Here is a 12523-nt window from a genome sequence, read left to right as displayed (position 1 = left end):
AAGTTTTCTCCCATCTTGAGTTGAACAAGGGATACCATCAACTCAAATTGGAAGAAAACTATAGGTACATTATCACTTTTTAAATCATGTTGGCTTCCTCAGAAAAAAAGGTTGAGTTTTTGAGTATCTGCTACAGAAATATTCCAAGAAGTTATACGTAGAATAATTCAACCTGTTAGGCATGCCTTCAATTACATTGATGATGTATTGGTGTGTGGAACACAAAAGGAGCATGATAAGACTCTCAAACAAGCCAATATGCACAGGCAGATTTTACACATATGGTGTGGACTTGTCCAATAATACGGACCTACTGGATGGCGGTCCTAGAGGAATTGAATAGAATAACGGGGTGGAGGATTGCCTTGGATATGCGTACTTGTCTCCTCAGTTTAATTCCCCGCGACCCTAAGCGCAAGACGGGCAGGCGGTTCCTGGTTCTGGGGCTTATATTAGCTAAGAGATGTATAGCGGTCCACTGGTTAACTCAACGGACCGCTGCTAGTAAACTGAAAAACAGATTTCAAGGAATGGGCACTGGCTGAGGAGGGGCATATGCGGAACACTAGAATAGATGATAAACTCCCCGAGGCGTGCTGGCATGGGTGATGATGGTACAAGAGATAGGGGAACTTGCCCCAAATTCCACAGGTAACATCACAAGACTAATATCACAATAGGGCTGTAACCTGCAGTCAGGAGGGAGGACAAGAGGACACCCAAAACTGATTTCAGGATAAATGGACTTTGAGATGGTTGGACCCGGTAGGGGTGAGGGATGTATCAAAATTATCCTTGAGTTTGTTCTTGGAATGTTCAATTGTGTAAACTGTTATCAGCAGGATATTTTGATGTATGCGAACATAGACTATATTCTTGAAATAAAAATAAAGAAATATTTTTTAAAAAGACTCTCAAACAAGTGTGCCAATTACTTACAAATACAGAGCTTACTCTAAGTGCAGAAAACCAAACTCCAGTTCTATGGGCACATATTCTCTGAGGGGGAATAACTCCTGACCCAGATAAAGTAAAAGCACTGTCAGCCACCCAACCCCCACAAGATGTCACAGTGCTATGATCTTTCTTGGGCATGGCTAGCTGTTCAAGGTACATTAGTGACTTTGCCACAGTGAGTGCCCCATTGAGAGACTGAACTAAAATAAATGCCCAGTTCTGATGGTCCGCTGAATGGGACCAAAGCTTCAAAAGGATAAAGCATGCATTAAAAATGCCACTCAGATGGCTTACTTTGATTCGACATTGTACACAGAACTTACTGCTGCTGCGAGCCCAGTAGGGCTAGGAGCAATCCTTCCTCAGCATAATGGACATCCAAATGCTCAAACACATTGTGGTGTATGCTAGCCAAAGTCTCTCTGACCCAGAATGTGACTGTTTTCAGCCAGAAAGGGAGAGTCTGGCTGTGATGTTGGCCTGCAAATGCTTTCATGTGTTTCTTTATGTAAAGCATTTTACGATTGTGACAGACCACCAAGCACTGCTCACCATATTTGAAAACCCAAAAGCTAACATGCCCCAGCGAATTGAGAGGTGGTGTTTGTGTTTAAAGGGATATGACTATACAATTGTGCATAAGTCAGACAATAACCAAAAATCTGAAAGAGACACGTTAGTGATAGATTCCTTACCTTAGAATATCCCCAGGCGTCAGACTGGATCCGGAAATTTTTGCGTAGCAATACCCCTGCGCGCTGGTAGGCGTCGTCTGCGGCTCCGCGTCCGTCATCGGCGTCGTGAGCGCCGGGATGACGTCGTCGGAGTATATAGACGGCGCCCATGCGCGCTGACGTCAGTTCTTCTTTTTTCCGCGCCAGCTAGCGCAGATCCGGAAGAAGCTCTACCCCCAGTCACTTTTTGACTGAAAACTTTTTTGATCTTTTTGATCCTCTATTTAGTCGATTCTCGACTATCGGTGCCAGGGATGCCCGGGTTCAAGCCTTGCTCGAAGTGCGGCCGACTCATGTCGGTCACGGACCCCCATCGCCGGTGCCTGAAGTGCTTAGGCCTCGACCACGACGATCGAACCTGCTCCGACTGCCGGGCCCTGACGTCGAAGGCTAGGCGGGAGCGGTCCCGCAAGCGTCTCGAGCTGAGGCAGTCGGCCCCGCGCCGCTCCAGGTCCCGGTCCCACGGGAGGTCGAGGGACAGGTCGCGAGGTCGGAGTCATCGACGTTCCGGGAGTGGACACCGATCGTCTGGTTCCAAGTCCTCAGGTAAGAGGCATGAGAGGTCGGAGCGACACCATCGATCCTCCGACCCGCCCCGTCGCTCGCACGATGCGACCGGGGACTCTGGCGACACCGCCCACGCGGCTCCGCGGGAGTCGCAAGCGTCGCCGCCTGCCCCACACCTTCGGGTCCCTGGGCACGGCGCGTCGCAGGAGGAGGTCGAGAGGTACCTCATGGCCATGAGGGCCCTCCCTCCTCAGTCGGTTCCCGTGGCGCCTTCGGGCCGATCGGCTCCGTCTGGATGTCCTTCCGGGTCGGGCGCTTCGGCCCCGACGACGTCGGGTACTTCGGGCCCGGCGCCGCTGGCGACTTCGGTCCCGGCGCCGCACGACCTCGCTGGATCCGGCTCCGGATCCGGGACCTCGCCGGTCGACCCTACGACCTCGCCGGCGCCGTCCCTTCAGGTGTCGTTCCCGGCGGCCGATGTGGTTGCCGCCCCCAATGCTTCCTACGGTCCTCCTCAGGAGTCGGAGGGGCGCCGCTGGGCGCCGATTCCGTCGGCCTTCGGAGAGTTCTATCTCCACGAGGAGGCCCTGGCTGTTAATCCTGGTCTCCAGGAGCCAGGTGACGAGGAGCAATGGGAGGGGTCCGAGGACCCTCTGGCACGTGATTGCCAGTCGACTCAGGACTGGACATATGAGCTTGGGGAGGCCAGTGGTATTGACACCTCGCCAGACACTTGATTTACGTCGCCCCCGACTGTGGCTTCGGAGGCGGGTTCTGCTTACAGTGTAGTGTTGACGAAGGCAGCTAAGGCCTTAAACCTTCAGCTCCCCGTCGCGGCCGTGAGGACTAATCTCCTCACTGAGGTCCTCAAACAGCAGTCCGGCTCCGCGGAGCCCCTCCTGCCGTTCAACGAGGCCTTGTGTGACGTTCTTCTGGGCACTTGGTCCAAGCCCGCCACAGGCCCCCCTGTGGACAGGAACGTGGCCAGACGCTACCGCCCGGCACCGGGCGACCCTTGCTTTTTGTCCACCCACCCCACCCCCGAGAGTCTGGTCATCCAGGCCTCCAACTCCCAGACCGCATTCCCGTCGGCCCCGCCCGACAGGGAATCCAAGAGATATGAGCAGTTCGGGAAGAAGGTCTTCTCGTCTGTGAGCCTAGGGCTACGGTCAGTGAACACCAACTGTCTCTTGGGCCGCTACACCCACACTCTGTGGGACACGGTTGCGGAGGTGCTGCCACAATGCCCTGAGGAGGTCAGGGCTAAACTCAGCCAAACCCTTGCGGACGGCCGAGATGCGGCACGTTTTTCTATTCGGTGTGGGCTGGATACCACGGACTCACTGGGCAGGGCGATGGCAACGACGGTGGCGGTTCGACGCCACGCCTGGTTGAGGTCCGCCAACTTCTCGGCCGATGTCCAGGCCACCCTCCTGGATATGCCGTTTGATGGCCGTCGCCTCTTCGGCGACAAGGCAGACCATGCGCTGGAACGTTTCAAGGACTCCAGGGCCACGGCCAAGTCCTTGGGCCTTACGGCCCCACGCCAGCAATCGGGTGCCTTTCGCTCCTTTCGTGGCCACGGAAGGGGCGCCCCACCACGGACCGCCAGCCACACGCCGCAAAATGTCCAGCAGCGCGGTGGCGGACGTGGGAACCGCCGCGGCGGTGGTCGGGGTCAGCGGTGAGGCCAGTCCACACCTCCCTCAGCAGCCCCTGCCTCAAAACCTTCCTAGTCCGAGTTTTCAGGCCCATGTGACGCCTGTGGGAGGCAGGGTTCGCCATCACCTCTCCCACTGGCATACAGTCACTTCGGACAGGTGGGTGCTGCAAATTGTCCGAAGGGGTTTCTCCCTCCCCTTCGAGTCTTCCCCTCCATCCATGCCACCTCAATACCACCGTGTGTCGGGGGATCACTTGCAACTTCTGCAAGGGGAAGTTTCGGCCCTCTTGGCCAAGAGGGCCATCGAGCGCGTTCCTGGGCCAGAAGTAGGACGTGGCTGTTACTCCCACTACTTTCTGGTACCCAAGAAGGGCAAAGGGGGCCTGCGCCCTATCTTGGATCTGCGGAACGTCAACGGCTTCCTCCGGACGGAGAAGTTCAAGATGCTCACTTTGGCTCAGGTCCTGGCTGCCCTGGACCCAGGAGACTGGATGGTAGCGTTGGACTTGCAGGACGCCTATTTCCACATCCCCGTCCTGCCGGCCCACCGGCGTTACCTGCGGTTCACGGTAGGCCTAGAGCACTTTCAGTTTACCGTGCTCCCCTTCGGCCTTACCAGCGCCCCACGGGTGTTCACGAAGGTGATGGCGGTGGTCGCAGCCCATCTGCGCAGGCAAGGGGTGTCAGTCTTCCCCTACCTCGACGACTGGTTGTTGAAGGCGGGCTCGCCCCAGACAGTCGTCAGCCACCTCCAGACTACGGCCGACCTCCTGCACTTGCTGGGGTTCTCCATCAATGTGCCGAAGTCACACCTGTGTCCCTCTCAGAAGCTCCTCTTCATCGGAGCGGTTCTCGACTCGGCGCAGTTTCGGGTTTACCCACCCGAGCAGCGGGTTCGGGATATTCAGGCTCTGATTCCTGTCTTCAGACCGTTATCCCGGGTCTCGGTCAGGTTGACGCTGCGGCTTCTGGGACTGATGGCCTCCTGCATCCTTCTGGTGCGTCACGCCAGGTGGCGGATGCGGGCTCTGCAGTGGGACCTGAAGTTTCAGTGGGCCCAGCATCAGGGCAACCTGTCCGATCATGTCCTGATCTCGGAGGGCACTGCGAAACAACTGCAGTGGTGGCTCACGGACCGCGACTGGGTCAGTGGCAGACCCCTCTCTCTACCCCAGCCGGAGCACGTAGTTGTGACGGACGCGTCCCTCCAGGGCTGGGGAGGCCACATGGGAGAGGCGGAGATCAGAGGCCTCTGGTCTCCGGCGGAGTCCCGGCTCCACATCAACCTTCTGGAGCTGCGGGCGATTCGTCTTGCACTGAAGGCATTCCTCCCCTCTGTCAGGGGGAGCGTGGTGCAAGTGTTCACCGACAACACCACCGCCATGTGGTACTGCAACAAACAGGGCGGTGTGGGGTCGTGGACCCTTTGCCAGGAGGCTCTGCGCCTCTGGCAGTGGCTGGAACATCAGGGCGTGACCCTGGTGGTTCAACACCTGGCAGGCTCTCTGAATGCCAGGGCGGACGAACTCAGCCGCCGGTGCATGATGGATCACGAATGGCGTCTGAACTCGGACGTGGCGCAAGGTCTCTTTCGACAGTGGGGAGAGCCTTGGTTAGATCTATTCGCCACAGAAGAGAACGCGCAATGTCAGCAGTTCTGCGCGTTGGAGTTTCGAAGGCGGCACTCGCTCGGAGACGCTTTTCGTCGCGAGTGGAGCTGCGGTCTGTTGTACGCCTTTCCGCCTATACCACTTCTGCCCAGAGTGCTGAAGAAGATCAGGCGCGACCGGGCCCAGGTCGTCCTTGTGGCTCCGGACTGGGCACGAAGATACTGGTATCCCGAGCTACTCAGCATGTCAGTCGATCCCCCGATTCGTCTGCCTCTTCGGGAGGACCTTCTGTCGCAGCAGCAGGGGACGGTCCTGCACCCGAACCTGTCCAGTCTCCACCTACAAGCTTGGAGATTGAGCGGCGGCAGTTGAGGCCATTTGACTTGCCTCCCGAAGTCTGTGACATCATTCTGGCAGCCAGGCGTCCCTCCACGAAGTCGGTATACGCCTGCCGGTGGAACAGATTTGTGGCATGGTGCGCAGCAAAGGCTGTGGATCCCCTCTCTGCACCCCTTTCGGAAGTGCTGCTCTTTCTTCTTTCCCTTGCCCAGCAGGGCTCTGCTCTGGGCACTCTTAAGGGGTACCTTTCTGCTCTTTCAGTCTTCTTGAGGCTACCAGATCAGCCTTCTTTATTCAAGTCCCCTATTGTGAGTAGATTTCTGAAGGGCATCACGCACATGTTTCCTCCTGTTCCCTTCGTGATGCCCCAGTGGGACTTGAATCTGGTTCTCACCTATCTGATGTGTGCTCCCTTTGAGCCGCTTCATAACTGCCCTCTTCGTCTCCTTACTCTAAAGACGGCCTTCCTGGTTGCCATCACCTCTGCCAGGAGGGTGAGTGAGCTCCAGGCTCTTTCTTCTTCTCCACCTTTCCTGTCTGTTCATCCTGATAAGGTGGTGTTACGTACACGACCTTCCTTTCTGCCCAAGGTTGTCACGGCCTTCCACATCGGGCAGTCCATCACTTTGCCCACCTTCTTTCCGCCTCCGCACCCCTCGAAAGAGGAGGAGAGGCTCCACTGTCTGGATCCAAAACGTGCGCTCTCCTACTACCAAGACCGCACACGCCAATTCCGGGTGGATGACCAACTCTTCGTTGGTTACGTGGGCGCGAAGAAGGGAAAGGCTGTACACAAGAGGACCATCTCCAGGTGGATCATCTTGTGCATCCAAGCATGCTACTCCATGGCGAGGAAGGAGCCCCCGGCTGGATTACGGGCTCACTCCACTCGGGCCACGGCAACGACAACTGCCCTGGGCCGCGGTGTCCCCCTGCAGGACATCTGTCAGGCAGCCACGTGGGCCTCGCTGCACACGTTCGCAAGACACTACTGCCTGGACAGTCAAGTCCGGAGGGATGGCTTCTTTGGCCGTTCCGTCCTCCAGGACTTTCTGGTGTGATATTGGTTCGCAGACCCACCACCGGGGTTGGTATTGCTGGGGTATCTATTCTAAGGTAAGGAATCTATCACTAACGGGTCTCTTTCAGATGCACAAGTTACTACTTGTGTAACGATATATCTGTAAGAGACATTAGTTAGTGATAGATTCCTTACCGCCCTCCCATCCTCCCCGTTCTGCGAACCGATATTTAGGGTTAAGGTCATCCCCTTTCAGGGCCCTAGTTTCATGGCACCAGTGTTAGTTCTATCATGGCTCTGCGTATCTGGCGCGGAAAAGCTGTGTTATCAGAACTGACGTCAGCGCGCATGGGCGCCGTCTATATACTCCGACGACGTCATCCCGGCGCTCACGACGCCGACGACGGACGCGGAGCCGCAGACGACGCCTACCAGCGCGCAGGGGGGGTATTGCTACGCAAAAATTTCCGGATCCAGTCTGACGCCTGGGGATATTCTAAGGTAAGGAATCTATCACTAACTAATGTCTCTTACAGATATATCGTTACACAAGTAGTAACTTGTGCCTCTGCAGATTAATTGTCATGTGTACCCTTGCATCACACAACTCGACATCGAAAACAGCAGAAGAGTACATCAACTTTATTGTAAGGTCTAGCACGCCAGCGGCCTAATCAATTGAACAGATCATTGCTGCTACGAATGCCTACAAAGACTTGCTTGCCCTTAAAGACATTATTACAGTGCAGTCATGGAGACAGTGTTCGACCTCTAAGTAATGTTGGCTGAATTTCAAATCTTTAAGAATATACAGGATGAACGGTCTGACATTAAAGAAGACATTGTTGTTCAGAGGCTCACGGATCGTCGTACAAGAGAGCCTCTGACAACAAGTCTTTGAACTCGCTCACGAAAGATATTGTGGCATTGTCACCACCAAAGGAGCCCTGAGAAATCGAGTGTGGTTCCTGTGTTTGGACAAGCAAGTTCTAAGGGAACTAAAGTGGTCCAGCATCCACTAACCAAGTCTGAACTTTCTGCACGTGCATGGAAAGAGTGGCCGTTGTTTTATATGGGACCCTAGCAAATAGACATAATCTCCTGGTAATCACTGACTAGAGCTCCTGTTTCCCTCTAGTGGAGCAAATCTCATAAACTACAAATAACAAGGTTTTTGAGCTGTTAGAAGACCTCTTTGCAGCATGAGTATCCCAGAATCCTTAAATTTGACGGTGGCCCACTGTTCAATAGCAAGGAGCTCAAGGAGTTTCTAACTAAGCTCAGTGTCAAGCACCAAAAGAGTAATCCCTTGTGGCCCCAAGCAAAAGGTGTTGTAGAGCTATTTATGGGCACCCTAAAGAGTGAACCAACGAGCAAAGATGGAGGAAATCGAGCTGAGTCAGACCGTATGTCAAGCCCTTGGTGCCTGTTTAAATCCTCACTCCACCACTGGTGAGAGTTCTGTCACCTTGCTGTTTGAGAGAGCTGTAAGAATTAAGATAACACAGTGGACCACGGAGCATACTCGGTGCGGACTAGGTTCGTGCTACTCACACCGCTCAAACGTCAAATGAAGACATGCTAATTAACGTCGGAGAACTCCAGCAATAGTCTTTGACGAAGTTGACTGGGTTCTTGTCGAACGAAAACGGAAGCAGAAAACAGATCCTCTGTTTGCTGCTAAACCTCAAAGTTGTGATGCGCAAAGGACATATGATAATAGTGCAACATCCCAGAAAAAGATCCATCTCAAGTAATTTGTCTAATTTCTGCCATATATCGCAACATTCATCGGCCCCTGTATTCCCAGATGAGGCTTCCTCACCTGACAGCCCAGATCAAACATCAGCTACTGTACCCTTGGTGTCCACTCTGGGCGCATTTCAACTACTCAGACCACACAATCTGGCTGAATAGTGTGAACACCTAAATAACTTATCCAATAAATATAAAATGCAGCTGCTCTGTTTACACCTTTTTACTTAACAAGTGGGAAGATAAAGTGACTTAAGACTATGACGTCCAAAAAAACTGCGGTCCTGGGCAGACTCCATGGCAGAATTACCTAACCATGTGGAGAGGTGTTAAGGTGTGGTCATTAACGGTTAGTAGAAAATGAGAAGTTTAATTGTATGCTGGTAAATAAAGACATCATTTATGAGCTTCGTGTGTGGCTTGTTTCATTTTGCATGTGCCTTGGCTGGGGAGGACACTACAACTACCTCAGTAATATTGCACCAATATAAGTTTGCCTTAATAGCATAAAAATGCCCTCATTGGATTGCCATAAGTTTTCTAATTGTCTGAATGTTTTTGGTAGTCTTTTGTTGGACTGTAGAGGCCCCGATATCCCTGCCCTAAAAAGGGGAGGAGTTAGCAAACTGTAAAGGATTGTCACAATTGTCACATCCTTCCAAGGACTAGATTCTTCTATTGTCTTTTCGGTTGTGCTGCTTTCGCAACAGGCGCTGGAAGGGTCGATGTAATGACCTTTGTAAAGGTCATCAATAGACCACTTTTAAGGGCAACACCTTTGCTATGTCCCAGTCATGTTGTTTGCTTTGTTATGGCATGGTTTATATATTTTCTGTGCACTTTTTTCCCTCCTCTTTCCTAATTTTCCAAACGTGAAGTAGAGATCAGTTGGTAACTAAAAATGGTTGCTTTTCTCTTTCAGGAGCGTACATGCGCACATTGGAAGCTAACCATAAAAATACTAATTTTATTTTAGTGGGATTTTCCAGTGACGCGCTCAGGCCTGATGCTATGAGGCAAGATCCTACGCGGAAAGGATCTGTCGTCAATGTTAATCCCACAAACACACGACCACAAAGCGATACTCCAGAGATTCGAAAATACAAGAAGCGATTCAATTCTGAAATCTTGTGTGCTGCGTTATGGGGTACGTAATTTCATTCATTTTCTGTACAGCCCATGATCCCTGTCCCTCCAGTTGATGTATTTTACACTTCATAATTTGTTTTTACGTTTTGGCTTGTATGAGGTCGTTCAGTGTCTGGTTTAACTGATTTTTAAAGTTTTCACACTATGTTGTGTAATTTTAGCAATCCGACCTTCCCGCTACAGACAGGTGCTTGATATTAAGAAATCACTTACATGAAGTATGTAATGCCTGTGCTTATCAAAAGGCTCTGGAAGCTTGCCAAAACGTGTACACAGCAGGTTGGTTGTGTAGGAGTGTATTGGATGCTTTGATCTTGCAGCCAAAGCGCTGATAATAGGACTTCGGCTTTTGCTCGGCTTTGGTTTTAAGTGATGCAAAGTAGGCTTGGGTGATATTTCCTTTGCATAAGTTACACAAAATGCCCAATGCAATTATGTGCCATATGGAATATGCTGGATTTGGCATTTTGTTGAGCAAAATGAGTCCGCACAACCATTTTTGGCCAGAGGTTGTATTTTGTGCTAAAAAAAAGTAGCTCAAAATCTCATGTGGTGCGAACTACAACCACTTGTTTGGTTTGTTCACCTTATTCACGTCCTCCCACTATAGGATTTATACCTGAACAAAATATATTATACACTATTTGATGTAATGGCATAACTTCAGACATTTCGCGTAAAAGTAGTAAAGTAAAATACTAGAAATTGCTCAAGATTAAGCTGTCCTAAATACATTTTTCCCTAAGACAAGTGCAAAGCAGAGGTATGGTGCACACAAATGTCACTGGTCTGTTGCTCACATCACAATATCCAACTAGATTCAAGATTTTTGTTCATTGGAGGCTCTTGAGTCTATATTTCCCTGTACTTCTCTCCAGTGTCATGACACTGGAACCTACAAATTATTGTTCCTGTGGACAATCAGTCAATGATAGTTAATACATATTACCACAATCACAATAAATGAAGGTTAGGAGGTGTCGGAAAGAGAAAAGGCATATAACATGAATTTGGTATGAAAATACGTTGCTTTATTTAATGTAAACCCATTATTTTAAATCCAGTGAATTGTGTCCAAAAAGATTGTGAAACCTATATTTCAAGGCTGTGACTCATTGTGACAAAAACAAGGTTTCGTCAAAAAGTACCCTGGTTCCGTGTCAGTAGGGTGTCCCTTGTTTCTTCCTACATGACTGGAACCTACAAAAGCATCTTAAAAAAAAAAACTTGGGCTTGTCCATATTGGATGAGCGTGGGTCTCAAATTATGCTGTACAGTTGTTTGCATGTGAGGAACTGTTCCCTTTTTTTTTTGATTCAGTTTTATGTAGACTTTTTTTTATTAATTGATTTTACTATACATAGATAATCTCAATGCTATAAAGTATGTTTCAGGGAAACAGAAAGGTTTGGGTCCTATCTCTGACTGGCCTAGACCACTCCAATATATTAAACAGAAAAAATGGCCAGACAGGTTTAGTTTTTTTGAATTTTTTATCACACCTAGCCAAGGAGTTCTAGGTGGTGCGACTATTTTATTTTAGTCTTTTTATCTTTTTCTGGAAAAACTTTGTACATTAAATTTCATATGTCACCAAAGTGACAGTCATTAAACAATAATAAACACATACAGATGTTAAAACATGAATATACACAAATGTAATACTGTGAATTGCAATAAACACCAAATACACATTTATGCAATGCCTCCAATTATTTCATTACTAAGGCACCAGTCCTTCAAATTAAATGCAGATAGACAGGCGGACAAAACAGTTAATTGGCAGTGCCTGCCTGTCTTACTGAGCCAGGGACTAGATTGCTGCCTGGGGTCACGCTACTAGGAGTAGAAGGTATGGTAATATTTAGTAACCCTAGAGGCACCCTTCTTTTCTTTCCCAGGCTCGGGGTCAACGTGTTTAGAACCACTGTGCAGTTTAAGGGTTCTCCTCAGGACACAGACTGGAGGTGGCCATAACTGTGTTTAGCATCACAGACCACTGTTGTAGAAAGTTGCCAACCGAGTGTAAGGATTCTTCGAGAATGGCCGAGGTGCAGGTCAGGCTACACGTCAGACGCCGTGTGAGAACGAACGGAGAGAGCAGCTGAATCTGCAAAAAAATGAACTAATCCTATTGAGAAGCACGCTTGAACAGAGGTTCCGGTGCCGAAGAGCGGCCGGCGCTCCTCCCCTCATTCCTGCACCTCGGCAATTCTCGAAGAACCTTTACACTCGGTTGGCAACTTTCTACAACAGTGGTCTGTGATGCTAAACACAGTTATGGCCCCCTCCAGTCCGTGTCCTGAGGAGAACGCCTAAACTGCACAGTGGTTCGAAACGCGTTGACCCCGAGCCTGGGAAAGAAAAGAAGGGTGCCTCTAGGGTTACTAAATATTACCATACCTTCTACCCCTAGTAGCGTGACCCCAGGCAGCAATCTAGTCCCTGGCTCAGTAAGACAGGCAGGCACTGCCAATAAAATGTTTTGCCCGCCTGGCTATCTGCATTTAATTTGAAGGACTGGTGCCTTAGTAATGAAATAATTGGAGGCATTGTATAAATGTGTATTTGGTGTATATTGCAATTCACAGTATTAATTTTGTGTATATTCATGTTTTACCATCTGTATGTGTTTATTATTGTTTGATGACTGTCCCTTTGGTGACATATGAAATTTAATGTACAAGGTTTTTCTAGAAAAAGATAAAAAGACTAAAATAAAATAGTCGCACCACCTAGAACTCCTTGGCTAGGTGTGATAAAAAATTCAATAAAACTAAACCTGTCT

General features: G+C 50.1%; 1 protein-coding gene across 3 annotated transcripts in view; it reads left to right on the top strand.

Moving 5' to 3' along the window:
- Nucleotides 1-12523, top strand: part of MAP4K4 (mitogen-activated protein kinase kinase kinase kinase 4) — a 665231-nt gene that overhangs the window by 592839 nt on the left and 59869 nt on the right. For 2 of the 3 annotated variants that reach the window (XM_086934710.1, XM_086934709.1), the window contains one exon: nt 9563-9733. In XM_086934710.1, the coding sequence (XP_086790836.1) occupies nt 9563-9733 (171 nt within the window). Of the gene's footprint in view, nt 1-9508; nt 9734-12523 lie in introns of all 3 variants that reach the window. The other variant, XM_086934708.1, reaches the window with a different exon arrangement.

Source organism: Lissotriton vulgaris, chromosome 8 (assembly GCF_964263255.1).
Source record: "Lissotriton vulgaris chromosome 8, aLisVul1.2, whole genome shotgun sequence".
Taxonomy (NCBI): Eukaryota; Metazoa; Chordata; class Amphibia; order Caudata; family Salamandridae; genus Lissotriton; species Lissotriton vulgaris.
This window is presented reverse-complemented; position numbering and strand designations above follow the sequence as displayed.